Genomic DNA, 18499 nt, shown 5'->3' on the forward strand with positions numbered 1-18499 from the left:
AAGTCCTTTGGCAAATTCAGCACCCATGCCCAATATAAACGCTCTTAAAAATAGGAATTGGGGGTTATTTTCTTCATCATGATAAAATAAATAAAATATGGCATTTCCACTAAGATCCAGGAGGAAGGAAAGAGGCCCACTATCTCTATTTCTCTTCTTCATTTTATCATACAGTATTTAGCCAATCCAGTTAGAAAAGGAAATCAATTAGAGGCATAGATAATATTTAGAAATTAATTGCCTTCAATAACAATCAGACAGCATAATGTTAGAGAAAAATCTCATTTACAGCATCAGCAAATTAGGAATAAGAATAAGAAACGTAAATGTGCAAACCCATATGAAGAAAACTTTTAAATGTTTCTTAAAGACAAAAAAATGAATCAGTAAGCTTTTTTGTCAGGAATTAAACAAGTTAATACTAAGCTGGTATGGAAAAGCATGCATGGATAACCAGGAAAGCACTGGTGTGTGTGTGTGTACTTTACCAGATAGTAAAATATACAGTAAACCCTGTATAATTAAATGTGTTGTATTTGCATGTGTCTAGACAAATAGACAAGCAGAAGAGCATGAAAAACCCAGAAACAGACCCAAGTAAATATAGAAATTCTATGTATGGTAGAGGTGATATCTTAACTTTCTGGAGCTAAGATGGATTTTTTTAATGAATTGTTCTGGGACAGCTAGGTAGTGATTTGGAAAAAGGTAAAGTTAGGTCCATAACTGACAACATTTGTAAGAACAAACTCTTTTAGTTTGCTAACAGTTGCCAATGCGAAATACCAGAAATAAGTTGGCTTTTATAATGAGAATTTATTAGAGTAAAATCTACAGTTCTGAGGCTGTGAATATGTCCAAATCGAAGAAATGCCTTCTCTTGGAGCCCAGCTGTGGATGGTCAAGCACATTGGCAGGGCGTAATGGTGGTCCACTCATATCCAGTTCTTTGGGACCCTCTCTCTCAGCCTCAAGGCTGCAGGTGATCCTGGATCCCTCTCTCACATGGCAGGGTAAAATGGCAGCTCTCCTTCTCTGTGTCTCCATTTATAAAATAGACTCCAGTGAAAGGATTAAGACCCTGGGTCCTGCAATCTAATCAGAGGCCCTTAACTGAAGCAGTGTAATCAGAAATGTCCCTGAGTCTACCCAAAATGTCCCACATAGATTTGGTTTACATGCACAGGAATGGGTTAGTATAAGAAGATATTTTCTGAGGGCCACAAAGGACTCCAACCAGCACAAACAACAAATGGTTTAGGGTTGAAATGTAAAAAAGTGAAATTGTATAATTACTTGAAGGAAATATTATGAACAACTCTTCAACCTCAGTGTAGAGAAAGACTATAATTATGCCTCTTAAAATTCAGAGGCAATACAAAGAAAGATTGATCAGTTTGACCATAAAAAAAATAATTTCACGTGGCAAAAACACCATAATGTTTTTTTAAGATTTATTTTCCCTCCTTTTCCCTTCCCCTGCCCTGCTGTTTTTGCTGTCTGTATCCATTTGCTGTATGATCTTCTGTATCTATATCTCTTTTGGTTGTCTTCTTCTCATTTTTCTCCTCTAGGATTCACCAGGATTCGATCCTGGGGACCTCTGATGTGGAGAGAGGTTCCCTGTTAGCCGCACCACCTCAGCTCCTGGTTTCTGCTGCACTTTACTTTGACTCTCCCCTTTGTCTCTCTTTTTGTTATGCCATCATCTTGCTATGCGACTCACTTGTGTGGCACTGGCTCATCACGCGGGCACTCAGCTTGCCATGTAGGCACTGGCTTACTGTGTGGGCACTGGCTCATCATGTGGGCAGTGGCTCACCATGTGGGCACTGGATTGCCACACAGGCATGCTTTCTCTTCTTTTTCACCAGGAAGCCCAGGGATCGAACCCGGGCCCTCCTGTGTGATAGACAGAAGCCCTGTCTCTTGAGCCACATCTGCTTCCCACCATAAATTTTATACCTCTGTTTTCTCAATGTTAAATCAGTTTATGTGATTTTCCTCAGGTTTATACAGTTAGTTTTGTATTTCTGTCCAGTCTTATTTGAAAAAGATTGTTATATAAGGCAGCTATGTTCTAGTAGTAGTACAAATAGAAGCTACTTCAATCCCTTGTTCTGCCAAATATATTTTAAAGGTGATATTTATGAAGTTTTCTTTTGTTTTTTCCTTTTGTTTTGGAGGAGTTTTTTTAAATTTATGGCTGTAGCAATAATGAATTTCAGTTATATTAGTATTTTGGGGGGAAGAATAACTGCTTTTGTACTTAGATTTTGTAAAATGTTTTTGGTAAATGTTCTATTGTTACGTTGCTTTGCTTGGGAATTTAGGAAGTTTTTCTAGGCAGCAGATGGATTATACATTTCGTGGTAGAATACTTTCTAGCTTCAATTATGTTATTAAATAAAGTTGAGATCATTTAAGTTATTCAATAGGTTGAGGTGATTTTTTTTAATGGTTTTTGACATATGCTTTAAAGGTCATGTTTTAACGATACTTTGTTATATTGATTGTTAATTGTACTGGTGTCAGGTACTCTGAAATACGGGCTATACCCAAAGCTGCCTAGTGTTAAATTTTTGTTAATAGATTTAATACTTTTTTCTTTCAGTTTTTTAAAATGTGCTAAAGCCTAAGTACTGTGTAAATCTTGATATACAAGCTAGTTCTTTGAAATTATTTCTTTCTATTTTTTAGTTGTCTATTTTTTGAAAAATGAATTTAAATTAGCATCATCCATGCAATGTTAGAATCATGGGTATTTATAGTTAAGTATTATCTTATTTTTCTCTAAATCTGTCCTTTTCTTTAGAGGAAGTATCATTCTGCAAAGGAAGCTTATGAACAACTTTTGCAAACAGAAAATCTTTCTGCACAAGTAAAAGCAACTATCTTACAACAGTTAGGTATGTAATAGTATATGCATTTTGTATATTGTAAGTGCTTCTCTATGTTTATTATATCCCAGGAGTGACACATGTGGCTTATGTGTTCTTTCTTTTCTTTGCTAAGAGTTGATAGAATTAATCTAAGCCCAACATATTTCTACCCTCTGCCAAGCATGGCCATCTTAATACAATTCACTAGTGTAACTGGTCTTTTTAAATTTTCAAAATTATTCCCTTGTATGTGGGGAAGGGGAATTGAATACTTCTTTATGTGCATATACTTAGCACTCTATGAAGTTAACTTATTTGCCTAGTAATTCAGTGGTTGCTGAGCTTGCTTTCATAGCTTTATTGATAATACTAATAGAAATATTTTATCTAGAAATTATAGAATTTCTAACACTATAGTTTCTGTAAGCATGCATTTCTGTTCTCATGTTGAGGATGAGGGGATGTAGCCCTCTGGAGTGAGTATATCCACTATCATCAAGAAGGTAGTCAAGGAGATCCCCAACATTTAATTCTATTGCTTTGTTACTGAGTCATGTTTCTTGTCAATATTTGGTATTTGGATTGTTTTTTTCAGCTTCTGTTTGTTTTTGGTCTAGGGAAATAACTTATTTTTAATTTTTAACCATTGTTGTAGTAATATGTATGTTTCCATAATGTGACTATTTTTAATACAATTTTAAAATTATTTTAGCTTAGAAATTATTTATCTTCATGATATTAATATATATCATGTGAGTATTAATACAAAATAAGCCCTCATTGCCTTCATGTGAAATCTTTATTTTTAGTTTTATTTTTTAATTTAATCTTTGGTTAGAATTTTACTTGAGTTATCCATACTTTTGAAAATTATGAAAGTTTTGAAGCATTTGTTTTAAATGAACCATATGTAGTTTGAGGAACATGAATTTCTATCTTTAAATTAAACATTTATTAGTATAGTATAGTAAAAAAAGATTTCATGTTAATTCTTAATAGAACAAATTGATACCTATGTAATTGACAGGTTATTCAGCTAATGTTTGAATACAAACTGGTTTTTCCCCCTCCCTATTTCTAATTTTTAAGTTTTCATGTACTTTGGTTCCACTGAAGAATGTCTGGCAAAAATGCATGCACCTTTTACATTTAAGAAATGGTTTGAAATACTTTGTTTTAGCTGTGTCTGAATAATCTTTTTTTGCAGTGGCTTACCATATTTCAGAGTATATAAGTAAATTCTAATGGTTTTTTAAAGAAAAATACTTTTTTGAGTCTAATTTATGCCTGCACATCAAGCCTTCCTATTTGCTTGTTTGTCAGTGCTGCTTAAGCAGCTGCTTTTGGAGCCATTTACTCTAGATCCTGTTCTTATTAGTTGATAGCATGAGAGATAGGGGAGGAACAGGAAAGATACTAAATGTGTGATGGGCTTACAATTCCATAATACATAATAACTGAATCCCCTTAAAATATATTTTTGGGCAAGCAACTATAATAAATGAAGAAATGATTCCTTAAATATTATACATACTGTGGACTATACAAAAGAACAGGGCTAATTTTATATACTTGAAATGATCCACAACTGAAATACGATTCTCTGGTGAATTACACCAAATTACTCCTGGGAAGCAGATTTGGTTTAAGTGATTGGGCTCCTCTCTACCATATGGGGGATCCCAGGTTTGGTTCCTGGGGCCTCCTGGTGAAGGCAGACCTGGCCTATGCCACAGAGAGCTGGCCCAGGAGAGCTGGCCCACGCCACGAACTGATAAAACCAGATAATGCAACAAAAAAGAGATACAGAGGAAGACAATGAGAGACACAGCAAACTGGGGAACTGAGATGGCTTAAGCTATTGGATGCCTCTCTCCCATGTTGGAATGGGTTCCTGGTGCCTCCTAAAGAGAAGATGAGAAGAGAAGACAAGCAGACCTAGAAGAATGTGCAGTGAATGGACACAGAGAGCGGACAGGAAGCACAGGTGGTGGGGATAAATTAATCTTTTTTTAAAAAACAAAAAACAAATTACTCCTGTTTGGCTTGAAAATTTAAAATTTGGTACTCCGTAATCCAATGTTTTGACTGATTATGTAGCCTTTAGTTCTAAATGTGTTTATTAAACAATTGTGGTACCCACTCTCTATAATTCTTATTTGCTCCATTTGAACTATTTTTCTTATAACCTTGTATTTTTTTTAATTGTTAAATGCTTTATAGTTTTTATAGGGTGTGAATATATGACACCAGTGCCAATCCATAGAGTTGTGTGTGTGTTTTAATCTGAACTGTCATTGATTATATTAATCATATGTTAAGTCTTTGGAAATTATTAAATTATTAAACTCTCTTGTAAACCTTTAAAGTGCATTTACTATTTACACATACAAGTAATTAAGATTTAACATCTTTTATTCTTTGTTTCATAACTTGGAAATTTTTTCAAATACGAACTATCAAATAAGGATCTATGGTTCGTAATCTACTAAGTGTCCAGACAGTGCTTAAAGTAGTTTGAATTTCTCTTGAACAAGAGTTATTGATTGCTTTGTGCCTTCTTTTGAGAAGCAGCCTTTCTTATGGCCAGAATTAGCAGTTTTAAATTTTGGGAATATGTATTCCAAACTAAATGAATAAATTGACTGAAAAGAGTATTTTTATTTGTTATCGTTAATCTTTATTTTAGGTTGGATGCATCACACTGTGGATCTCCTGGGAGATAAAGCCACCAAGGAAAGCTATGCTATTCAGTATCTCCAAAAGTCATTGGAGGCAGATCCTAATTCTGGCCAGTCCTGGTATTTCCTGGGAAGGTAAGATTTATCAGACTTATGTTTTACCTTTGTTCATTCTATCTAAGAGATTTGATTTATGATCTAAAAATGTTAGGTTATTTACTTATAACGTGATGTGTGCATTTTCCCTTTTTAAATGCATTATAACAAAAATTCCTCAAAGTTGAAAAATACACACTCCTCCCCCCCACTTCCCACCCCAGAACATTTCACAGTGTCTGGAGACATTTTAGTTGTCACAGCTGGAGGGAGTGCTACTGGCATCTGGTGGGTAGAGGCCAGAGTTGCTGGTAAATATCCTGCACTGTCCAGTATAACCCCCACAACAAGGAATTATCTAACTCAAAATGTCAGCAGTATGAGGTTGAAAAACCCTAGGTTTAGTTACCTTTCCATTCTAAAGGCTTCAGTTTTATAATTTCTTTTAAAATTATACTATTTTGTTTTAACTGTAAGCTTTGTGCATTCTTCTTTTGCATAGGAAAATTTTGAGTGAGTGTACCATGTAGTCATATTTAGTTTTAGTTTTTTGTACAGGTTCACTTTTCCCTTTCATTTAGAAAAATACATTTGTTTGAGAGAGAGTAGTATGAAGATGTTTCCTTCTTTAAAAAGTATTTGGTTAACTAAATAATTTACCATAAGTGTTGACCGAAAAGGTACTTATTTTGGTCAGGGATTTTTTTATCTTATCCTCAGGCTTGTAAAGATTGAGAATCCAGACTTTGTCTTTCTCTTCCACTAAAATTTTCTGGAAGCAGGAACTAGATCTTATTGTTCTATCTTCTTGCATAGTAAAATGGCTGCTCAGTAAATGGAATAAATGAACCAACAGCATTTATGTTTGGAGCTAGCCACAGTCATTACTATTAATGTCACACAGTATGAGTCTTCATGCATTGACTGTAAAGGAGTCCGGCCTAGTACCGGGAAGTAGGGGGTGCCTAGTCATTGCCTTTAGTTTTAAGTTTATATATGAAAATTTATTTTAATATAAATTAAAAGGAATATGTGCTGGAAAATATTTTCCTTTTAATCTAGGATAAAGGTTGTTAGTTTAATACAGTACAATAGTATGGATGCCTTTTTAACATAAATTTTTTTTTTTTTTGTTTTATAATTCTAGGTATATAAAGTTAATATATAATGAAACATTTCTAAACTTACCATTTTATTAATGCTATAATTTCCAGCTTAAGTGAGGACAGCAGTATTCTAGTTTTTTCCAAGTTTAACTGATTTTATTTTTTAAAACCATTGAGCTTCATTTTATTTTAACCTTTTTGGATACATTTTCCAAATAAAATTCTGTGTATTTTAGGCTTTGAAAAAAAAATTTAATTTTTCTTACTCTTAATGCTTTCTAGCATGTTGCTACTAATCCATATAATAAAAATCAATTTTAGAAATAAATTATATTTTGGAAGTTATTGAAGCTCTGAATGAAGAGTTCAAGTGTCAGTAAGAAACCGTGGGATTTGATGGCTTAATATTTCTGTGACTTTTTATTACTTGAGTCTGCATTCAGGTCTCTGTTAAAGAATGAAGTTGCTTATCATTTGGCATGTGTATGTTTCAAGTGAAATTGCAGTGTGGTAGTGGTATATACTAGTACCAGTTATTGACTGTGTTATCACAAAACCATATAATGGTAGAACTCTGAGGGACTGAGTAGGTCATCTAGTTCACCCTCTCAACCCTGTCATTTTACAGATGTAGAAAATTAGTCCAGAGAAGTAAAGTGTTTTGTCTAAGGGCACATAAGTATTTGTATCAGAGTAGGGACTAGATCCCACATTCACTCAATCTTTTTTCTATTACACAAAGCTGTATCAGAGGAACCTAGATAAGTTTTATTAGAGGAAAAGTGTTTGGTGATTGGACTGAGACATTTGTATTTGGGCACATTGGCTTCTTTCTTTCACTTTGTGTTCCTACAACCATGTTTTCTACTATCTGTTAGCATGCATTCCTACAATGTTCCTACAACCATGTTTTCTACTATCTGTTAGCATGCATTCCCTTTCTCTCTAGTGTCTGTCTCTGACATTGTTACGGACTACTCCTGAATTCTTCCCTCATAAAACAGAATGTGCTCTTTGAAACTTTTTTCTCTGACTCAGTCACTGACATTTCTTAATTGCCCAACCCACAAGATCAGTGATTCCTTATGCTTATCTCTACCTCTCCTTTGTAGGTGGATGAATTCCAAATCTAAATTTCTAACTCAAAGTATTTTAAACTCTAGGACCGTCTTTCCTTTGCTTTACCTAATCCTTTCTAAATATTGTTATCCCCACTTCACATCAAAATCAGCATACTTTAATCCACATTCACCATGTTCTTTCCCAAACCATTGCCTTTTTATTTCTGCTAATGCTATTACTGTTTTTTCCCCCTATATATTTATTCAGGCTTAAAAACTTGAGCTGTAGCAACACCACTCCCTTTCAAATATCTAATCAGTCACCAAGACTTTATGAGTCTTTTGGTTTATTCTTTCTCCCATCTTTTTTTTTTTCTTCCTTGCCACTTCCATTCCTTCCACCCCAGTTCTGACCTGTTTAACCAGTGAGTTTTGCTGCCAGAGCTCTTTATGCCTGTCCATGATTCAGTTTCCTTTCAGACTACCCTACACATTGTTAGCACGTTAATGTTCTATAAAGTGCTTTCATCATGCTATATTCTTTGTTAGAAAAACAAACTTCAGTTCAGTTTTGGGCTGGATTCTCTACTGTCACTGCCTTAGTTTTTGTTCATATTCTTCAAACCCATTTAAAATGCCTTTTCTCATCTTCTCAGAGTCAGACTTTAGGATTACATGAATCAGTAAAATTTCAAATAATTATGAGGCTCCAATTAGTGTGCTAGGGTGGTAGACATTTTTACAAAATTGTGTCCTTTACTGTCAGCCAACGATATTCCTAAATAAGTAAATTACATTTATTAGTTTCACAGAATAACATTATATGTATATGTTTCTGTTTTTCTATTTTGTTTGCTTGGCAAAATTGCCATATACTGGTAGGCAGTTGGGAATTCACTGATCTAAATAATATACATCTATTGTGGTCTCTTTCTACCCTAAGCTTTCAGACCAGTTATTTTCCCTGCTAGTTATTTGATACTGTATCATGACGTTCATAATAATGTGCCTTCCCTCCAAGACTAAACTGTGAGCATCTTAAAAACAGGGACTATATTTTTGTTTTTGTCTTTTCTTTTTTCCTTAATGCCAAGTGCTAAGAAGGTAATTTCTGAGTTTATCATTTCAGCTGCTGGTCTTTGTATCTGTTAGCTACATCTGCGTTAAGAAGATGGCAGGTCCTTGAAAATTTATTCTACCTTGCTACCTTTACTAGTCAGTGAAATATTGCACTTACCCTGTTTTATACTATTTTTAATAGTTAATTTGATATTAAGTGTAGTTTAGTTTCTATTTTTTATGAAAGAAGTATTCCTGTTAGTGTTATTTCAGAAAGGAGAATTGAAATCCATTTTAGCAAGTCTTACTAACAAAGAGTGTTTTTATTTGTTTTTTACTCTATTTGGTTTTGACTGTATACTTTTACTGTAAAGGAAACCAAAGCTCAAACTAGTGTATGGTGTGTATTTATGTTCTATACGTTCAGATATCATCATAATATTGAAGTGATTTGTACCATAATTATTTTTGTAGAGTTCATAAATGCAGCATGCTTTAGCACCTGTAAAACAGACTATAATAGCTTATCAAAAGGCTAATTACAATGTAGATTTTAATTACCATATATAAAATATATGTATGTACACACATAAGTGTATTAGTTTATTAGGTTTTTTTGTTGGTTTTTTTTTGGGTTTTGTGTGTTTTGGTTTTTTTTTTTTTTTGCTTTTGATATATAGTACATCCTTTCAACAAATAACATTACTTAATTTCAGTATTAATGGAGTTTTCTTGATTTTTATTTTTTTCCCTCCCCTTTCAGGTGCTATTCAAGTATTGGGAAAGTTCAGGATGCCTTTATTTCTTACAGGCAGTCTATTGATAAATCAGAAGCAAGTGCAGATACATGGTGTTCAATAGGGTAAGAGTGTACAAAAATAATAGTTTTGTGACTGATACACAAAGACAGTTGCTTCAGATATTGTAGTTTACAACTTGTTACTGAAAATAAGCAGTTATTCTTAGTGGTATTATTTTTTTTCTTAATTTCTCTTTCCAGTGTGCTCTATCAACAGCAAAATCAGCCTATGGATGCTTTACAGGCCTATATTTGTGCTGTACAGTTGGACCATGGCCATGCTGCAGCCTGGATGGACCTAGGCACTCTTTATGAATCCTGCAACCAGCCTCAGGATGCCATTAAATGCTACTTAAATGCAACAAGAAGCAAAAGTTGTAGTAATACCTCTGCACTTGCAGCACGAATTAAGTATTTACAGGTAAAAATTTTTAAATAGAAGTTTTTATAAAGCACATGTTTTCCTATGACACACAGGCAGGAGGGAGGGTGGCTGGAAAGTTTGTCTAGCTGTGTTTTGATGTCTAATTTGTTTCCATATTTTGTAAACATACCATAGCTTGTAATATTATTTTACTTTTCATTTTAAGTAAGATATACAGTATTTTAAGATGCTCTTTTGCACATTTACTGTTGATGCATATTAATTTACATAATTTTTTTCTATGTACTGTCTACATTTTTAAGTTGTCATAGCATTTTAGAGAAAAGAACACAAACTGTCTTTCACTCTTGCTTGAAGTGTCATGAGAAGACAGCTATGAGAACTATGAAAACAGAGCTCAGCTTTGTTCTGATTCTCACAAAGGTTTATATTCCGGTTACCCTCTTTATACTTAGTGTCTTTCTAAAACCCCAAATTTGGAGTCTATTTTCTTTAAAAAAAAAAAAAAAAAAAAAAAAAACAACAGCAATTACCTGTAGCATTTAGGAAGATTTAGTGGACTTGCTCTTACTCAAGTAGGCTTGTGTTAAATTTGCTTTTTACATAATTTTTCCTAGGCTCAGTTGTGTAACCTTCCACAAGGTAGTCTACAGAATAAAACTAAATTACTTCCTAGTATTGAGGAGGCGTGGAGCCTACCAATCCCCGCAGAGCTTACCTCCAGGCAGGGTGCCATGAACACAGCACAGCAGGTGAGAAGTTGGGTTATGTTCTGCAGGTGCCCAGCTTTAAGGGTTCTTTTTCAATCTGTAGTGGTCAAATTTATTTTACTAAGCACAGAAGGCTTTTATTAATGAAAAGCCTTTATATTTAATTGCAAAGGGATTCTAGATCAAAATGAAACTCCCTGTGATATGGGAAGAAATTTTGGGGTACCAGCTTAGAACCTTTGTGGATTTTCATGATTCTGAAAGAGATTTCTTTTTTTTAAAAATGCTGCAGTGGTTAATTTAATTTAAAAATCAAGTTTTTCAGAGGAAGGTATGCATTCTCCCATTGATGATTCTTTTAGTTTGGCTTTTAATAATTGCAATCAATGATGTCCACATAGCTTTGAAAAGTATGCAGCTTGTAAAGTTTTATAATTTGAAGGAATGAATTAAGAATATATAGAACCCTATTTTTGTCTTCCTTCTGTGATTCTTAGGCATGTAAACCTCATCATCCAAATACTGAACCTGTATTAGGCCTCAGTCAAACACCAATTTCACAGCAATCCTTGCCACTACACATGATTCCTTCTAGCCAAGTAGATGACCTGTCCAGTCCTGCCAAGAGGAAAAGAACATCTAGTCCAACAAAGGTATATATTTTAGAGGAAAAAAAAAATCCCAATCAAAAAAGCTCGAACTGCTCTGAAATTGTGCAGTTTGAACATCTCTTGTCCTTTATTTTAAATCTGTGGACATCAAAGAGTGAAAAGTTTGAGTTTTCTCCCCCCCCCCCCCCCCGCCCCCAGACTCTTAGTATCATATTAAATATAGACAATAGGGATAAATTTGCATTCATCAAATCATTTTATTCATCTCCCTGCCATTAAGATCTCAACACACTTTTCATCATCACTTTCTGACACTGAAATTAATTGTTGGATCTAGTGGACAGTGTGGTATTTAGGCTAGCTGTTTGGGCCATAGTTTAGGGGTGGGCCTTTTTGGGTGGCTTATTAAAGAATTGATAATTTATTATTTTCCAAGATTAATATGCATGTTAAATTATTTTTAAAACAATTCAATGTTATAGCATCCTTTTTATTTGTAAATATTCCAATTCATAGTGATTTGGCTTCTATTAGTCATTGTTAATTCCTGTGTACTTAACCAAATAATTTTTTTTTTTAACCAATTTTCCTCAGAATACTTCTGATAATTGGAGTAGTGGCCATGCTGTGTCACATCCTCCTGTACAGCAACAAGCTCATTCATGGTGTTTGACACCACAGAAATTACAGGTATGTAAATTATGCTTTTGACAGATTGTTTTCTTCTGTTAACAAGGAGTACAGGTAGTAAGCTTTAAGTTTTTTAAGTATTAATTCTTCAAGTTAAGTATTCTTAAAATTGCATTAAACTCAATTAATATACACACTAGTAAAGTGAGCTCATGTTTACCACAGTAAAAGAGATAATTTGCTTTTGTTTTGCATTTGCTTACATTTTTAGAAGAGCTTATGCATTCATGTGGTTGAAAATGCAAGAAGTATGAATGTAGTGTATATAGTGTAAAGTCTCCTTCTAACCATTTGTAACCAGTCGTTTCCCTCCTAACAACAGCCAGTGTTAGTAGTTTCTTTATGCGTTTTTCCCTCTGTTTTTCCAGAGATACGTTGTCCATGTTCAAGCAAATATGTAACCCCCTTCTCGCATGTGTTCTTTTGTCTTTTTTTTTTTTTACGCAAATGGTAGAATGATATATATACAGCTAACAGTGTATCTTACAGACTTTTTCCTCCCAATATATAAAAAGCTTTCTTCTTCTTTTATGGCTACATTGTATTCTTTATGTAGATGTCATACCTTTATTTAGCCATATGCCTAATTTTGGACATTTCACATTTTCCCCCAAACTTTTCCTTTCCAAACAGTTCTGCTTTGAACATGCTCATCATAAAACTTGCTTTTAGTGAATTCTGAAAAATATTTTACTAATGAGTAGAATTTCATGCTCGTTTATTTCAGAACACAGAGGACAGCAAACTTATCTTCAGAGGCATGTTTAGTTCTTACTTAGTTTTCTCAGACTTCTTAAAGGACTTCATCTTGAAGTTGATTGCCTTTGGTCAGGAATCAGTATCTTTTACCAGACAAGAGTCTGAGTTTTTGTCTAGTCATTTCAGGGAAAGTTTGCTTAGAGTAGTGAGCATGCTGTCTTTGACTGTATTCTCCTTTTTTCTTCTTCTAGCACTTGGAGCAGCTCCGTGCAAATAGAAATAATTTAAATCCAGCACAGAAACTGATGCTGGAACAGCTGGAAAGTCAGTTTGTCTTAATGCAGCAACACCAAGTGTGTATAGCATTTTTTTCCTAAAGTTTGTTAGCACTTTGAATATTTTTATTGATTAGAATGTCATTTTAGAGCATTTTCATGTCCACTTCTACTTTCTACCTGTATTTGGTAGAATTTATTAATCTGTGCTTCTTGAAATAGTAGTACTGGACAGAGATTTTTAGGAAAAACCGCTATAATATTAATTTTGAACACAACACTTGGTCTTTTATAATTTATTTATATGCTAAGGACTTATTTATATTTAATACTTAAGCTATCCTAAATGGAAGTGTTTTTTAGGCTTGTTCTAGTTTGGAGGACCTGCACAAATATAACAATGGAATTTTGAGATCCCTTATTTTGTGATAGGAAAAAGACCTATATATTTCTGAGTCCCTTTCTGTAATTTTCAGCTGCTTTCTTTTGTCATTACTAAAGGGCTCTTTCTTTAAAATGAATCAGATTTCTTCTTTACCCAGGAAGCTTAACTGTAAATGACATACACATTTTTGGCATGTATTTTTCAACTTAGATTAATAAATGTTAGGATAAAATCAGACGTGCCCTGATAATACATCTTCACATTCTGATTCTGTCCCCTGTGGACCATACAAAACAGCATTTACTTTTTATTTGTTTTTGTTAGATGAGACAGACAGGAGTTGCACAGGTACGATCTACTGGAATTCCTAACGGGCCAACAGCTGACTCATCACTGCCTACAAACTCTGTCTCTGGCCAGCAGCCACAGCTTGCCCTGACCAGAGTGCCTAGCGTTCCTCAACCTGGAGTCCGCCCTACCTGCCCTGGGCAGTCTTTGGCCAATGGACCCTTTTCTGCAGGCCATGTTCCCTGTAGCACATCAAGAACGCTGGGGAGTACAGACACTATTTTGATAGGCAATAATCACATAACAGGAAGTGGAAGTAATGGAAACGTGCCTTACCTGCAGCGAAACGCACTCACTCTACCTCATAACCGCACAAACCTGACCAGCAGCGCAGAGGAGCCGTGGAAAAACCAACTATCTAACTCCACTCAGGTAATAGAAAGACTAGCTGCTTTATTGGCTTCTCACATAATAGTCTTTATTTGGTTTTGTGCATTTTGAGAGAAGAAATGAAAGTTTGAGAAGCTTTTCTTCTAAGAATTTTTATCAGTTGTACAATATTACTGCATTGTTTTTCAGTATATATGGATATGAGTGTATTTTCTTTTCCATTTTAAAATTTCCACACCCAGAGAGAGAGAAAGAGAGAATGAATCTGGCAAATCTACAAAGGAAGAAGAAAATAAATCCTGAAATTACCCAAAATCCACTGTTAATTTATGATGGTATCATAAGTACATAACTGTTGCTTAGTTCATTTCTGCTGTTATTACCTATCTAAGTGCTATCAGAGTACCCAGGTAGGCACATAAACAAGATATTATAGTCTCCAAAAATAAGAGAATTTGGAAAGTGAGAGGGCCAATAAAGTGTACCTGGTACAGATTATGAAGAGTGGAAGAAAACTGAAGGAGGTAAGGATGAGCCTAATTTGTCTTGAAGGCAAAGTGAAGCTGTTTAAGGTTTTGGAAAAGGAATAGATTTCATAAACATTACTTTTATCAAAGATATTTGCCATAATTTACACAATTATTACATTATTCTTAGACATTTAATTTCTAAGTTTTTGCTTCTGAATATTTCTGTGCATAGTTTTTTCTGTATTTTGGATTGTTTCCATGGCTGGGTGCTAAGACGGAGACCTGAAGGGTCACAGAGTCAGCATTTAAAAATATATATATTCTTAAAACGTTTTGCCAAATTGTATTTTCATTAATCTGCTATAAAAATATTTGGTTTATTTTTTATTAGCCTTATGTTACTGATAAAACGGAGATGTTATTTTTTTAAGGCTTTTAAGTTTATTCTTGCAATACTATCATTGGTAGGACCATCTCTGTTCGAAACTGATTATTCATTCTTATTCATTCTTAAAGAAATACTGAGCATCTACTAGTCCATGTCCTATTCAAGGCTCTGGTGATATATCAGCAAAGAATGCACACAAAAATTTCTTGGTGTAGGTATATAGACAATAAACAAATCACAATACATATGGAATATTAGACAATGATACAATTAGTGCTAGGGAATAAAGTGTATTAGTATTATATATATATATATATATATTAGTATAATTAGTAATCAAAAATAGGAAAGTCAGGGAACACTTGAACAAAAGATGACATTTGAAGACCTGAAGGAGTTACAGGAGTGAGCCTTGAGGATATTTGTGATGAGTGTTTCATGTCTTGGGAGCAGCAATGAAAAATGAGCCCTAAGGCAGGAGTGAGCTTCATATATTTGAGGAAAACCAGTGACAAGCATGGCTATACAGGGCAAGCAAGGGCTAAGAAAAGAGGTATATGTGTTCCAAGTGGAAGCAGGTGGCTAAATCATGTTTTTTGTAAGAACATTGAATTTTACTCTGAGTTAAATGGGAAACTATGGGAGGGGCTTGAATTGAGGAGTGACATGATCTGGCTTAGTTTTTATACTGGATATCCCCTCTGGTACTCTGGATGGCAAAAATGGAAATGGCATGAGCAATTTAGAGATTACTACTGTAAACCAGGTTGAAAGAATGTAGTGGCTTGACCTAGAGTGGTAGCAATAGAAGTGGTCAGCTTTTGGGTATATTTTGATGGTAATATCAACAAGATTAGGTTTTATGGACCTGGAGTGTGAGAAAGGAGTCAAACTACCCTGACTGACTAGAAGGATGGATGAGATTGGATGAGATCATCAAAGGGTGAGAATAGAGAAAAGAAGAGAACTTGACTTAGCCTTGGAGCATTCCAATTAATAGTTCAGGAAATTGAATAACTAATAAAGACAACTAGAAGAGGAGTGACCTGTGAGGTAGGAGGAGATACGGGAGAATGTGAGTGATGTCCTGGAAGCTAAGTGAAGAAAGTTTTTCAAGGAGGAAGGCATTATCAAAATATGTATCAAATAATACTGATGGGTCCAGTAAGGTCAGATCTGGAAATTGACCAGCTAAGGAATTTGTTGATGTTGCAGAATCAAGAAACTATGTTGTACAGCCAGATCTACCCCACAAACTGTTTCTTTTACAGCCTGCAAACCAAGAATGATTTTTGCTGTTTAAATGGTTATAAGAAAGAAAATAAAAAAGATGAATGTGGCAGAGACTGTATGGCCCACAAAGCCTAATAAAATATTTATTATCTGATCCTTTGCAGAAAAAATTTTCCAACCTTTTGGATAAGATTGATTTCAGTGGCTTGGTGGGGGCAAGAGCTTAATTGCAATTTGCTTCAAGATAAAATGGGAGGAGAGAAATTGAAAGCAGCAAATATAAACAGTTCCAGTGCAGACATATAGTCATGTAGGATACTCAGAGCATAACACAAAGGGTGCCATTCCCGTAGACCATAGGATAAAAGGGAAAGAGAGAAACAGGGTGGTTGCTGAAGAAGTGGGATTAAGGGTTGTTTTATTTTTAAATTTAAGATGGTAGAAATAACAGTGACAATGAATGGGAAAGATTCAGTCTAGAGCGAGCAATTGACACAAGAAAGAGAGGACCATTGCTAGTGTAGGTGAGAGAGGATGGAATTTTTAGGTTTTGGTGTCTAAACATTAAAGAATTATTTAAAAAATAACATGAGATTTTTGTTAAAATGCCTGTTAGTGCTATAGTATAATGGGCAGTTAATAGATGAAAAGCCTTTGTTATGATTGTAAAGTATGGTTCTTTCTGATATTTTCTTATTCTTTACCATTATCTAATCCTGCTTCCCTTAGTTTCTGATATTTTCAATAAATACTCTTAAACCTCTTTTGGGAATTTGCTATCCTTATAAAACATAATTCTAGTGAAGAACCCTCAGTTGGCAAGCCACTAGACCTCTGTACATGACTATAAATACTAAATGGCAGGGGAGCCCTACCCCACCACACATCATTTCCTTCACAGGCCCCTCAAGGCCAGTGATGGTAGAGCTTCTTCATTTTAGGTAATGAAAAGAGAAAGTTGTCTAAAAAATGCTGTTGAACTGATCCTAGGCCAGAAGTTTCCAAAATAAAGTTGCTGCATGATCTCTACTGCTGGGGAGCCTTTACCTCTATCTAGTATTAAACTTAAGTACATAAGAGGCTTTTTTGATACTGTCTTACACAGACCTAGTCAATATTTTTCTCAAGTTGTAATGAAAATTAGACCGTTGATAGATGTGGTGTATCTCCCTTTGGCTTTTGAGGATGGGAAGAAATAGAGATCTGCATTAATTTACGTTACAGTTTTGTAATTTAATTTACAGTTTATTTAGAACTTGCTCTTAAGAAATGAAAGTAAAATTACATGAATCAGTGGTTGATTGAGTTCAGCAAGCACTTTGAAGAATTTATAGCTTAAAATACCTTGGTTTGCAGATAGAAAAGATATAATAAAATGGTTACTTTGTCATTTGTCTGCATGTTATTATCTATATTTGTTAAATAATTAACCTGTGAGTAAATATTTGATGATAAATGAACTTTTGACTCACCCAGACTCTGGGATGGTGTTTTAAATATTGATATGCTTATAAGATGCAATATTTTTACGTAATGAAAAGTTTCATATAACTTAACAAATTTTATCTTTTAAGTACTACAATTGAACTTTTAGTTGCTTAATCATTTAAACTCAAATTGTACTTCTTTGCATGCTCATTGATATGTATCAACTTTTAATCTATCTAGTTTTTAGACAGATAACATTTCTTAAGTAGAAACATTAGTTTAAGATTTTCACCTTTAAAAATTGATTTTTGGGGCTTGCTAGCTGGTTTTAACTAGATGATTAAATATAGCATTTAGGGTATATATATATTGTTATCAGCTAAAGTTTTATTCCTTTATAGCTTATTACTGACAAATTAAATTTCACCTAAAAGCTGAAGAAATTCTCAACTCAAAATACAACAATTCTAAAATTTTGTCTGGGGTTGGAGGGTTCCATTTATTATTAGGAATGTAAGTTTAAAATATGTGAATATATAATTATAATATTATGACCCTCATGTTAGTTACTGTTTTTGTTTTGTTTTGTTTTTATGGTACCAGGGCCGGGGAATGAGCCCAGGACCCTCATATGTGGGAAGCCAGCGCTCAACCACTGAGCCACATCGGCTCCTCTGAGTTGGTTCTTTCATTTATTTTACTTGTTGTTTGTTTTTTTTGTTTGTTTTAAGGAGGCACCAGGGATCAAATCCAGGACCTCCGGTGTGGGAAGTAGGCGCTCAACTGTTTGAGCCACATCTGCTCCCAAGTTACTGGTTTTGATGTTTCAAAATTATAATACTTGAAAAAATATTAAATTATTA

General features: G+C 34.2%; 1 protein-coding gene across 11 annotated transcripts in view; it reads left to right on the forward strand.

The window, feature by feature from the left end:
* Positions 1-18499, forward strand: part of KDM6A (lysine demethylase 6A) — a 274310-nt gene that overhangs the window by 212848 nt on the left and 42963 nt on the right. For 2 of the 11 annotated variants that reach the window (XR_011647989.1, XM_058290960.1), the window contains exons 9-17: positions 2816-2909; positions 5572-5698; positions 9649-9747; positions 9886-10105; positions 10687-10821; positions 11277-11432; positions 11985-12080; positions 13031-13132; positions 13764-14159. Coding sequence is in view for 8 of the 11 variants with exons in the window: in XM_058290960.1 (XP_058146943.1) it covers positions 2816-2909; positions 5572-5698; positions 9649-9747; positions 9886-10105; positions 10687-10821; positions 11277-11432; positions 11985-12080; positions 13031-13132; positions 13764-14159 (1425 nt within the window). In the remaining 3 variants the exon portion in view is untranslated. The remainder of the gene's footprint in view (positions 1-2815; positions 2910-5571; positions 5699-9648; positions 9748-9885; positions 10106-10686; positions 10822-11276; positions 11433-11984; positions 12081-13030; positions 13133-13763; positions 14160-18499) is intronic. The other 9 variants (XR_011647990.1, XM_058290964.2, XR_011647991.1 and 6 more) reach the window with 7 other exon arrangements.

The sequence above is a fragment of the Dasypus novemcinctus genome, chromosome X, assembly GCF_030445035.2.
Source record: "Dasypus novemcinctus isolate mDasNov1 chromosome X, mDasNov1.1.hap2, whole genome shotgun sequence".
NCBI classification, from domain to species: domain Eukaryota; kingdom Metazoa; phylum Chordata; class Mammalia; order Cingulata; family Dasypodidae; genus Dasypus; species Dasypus novemcinctus.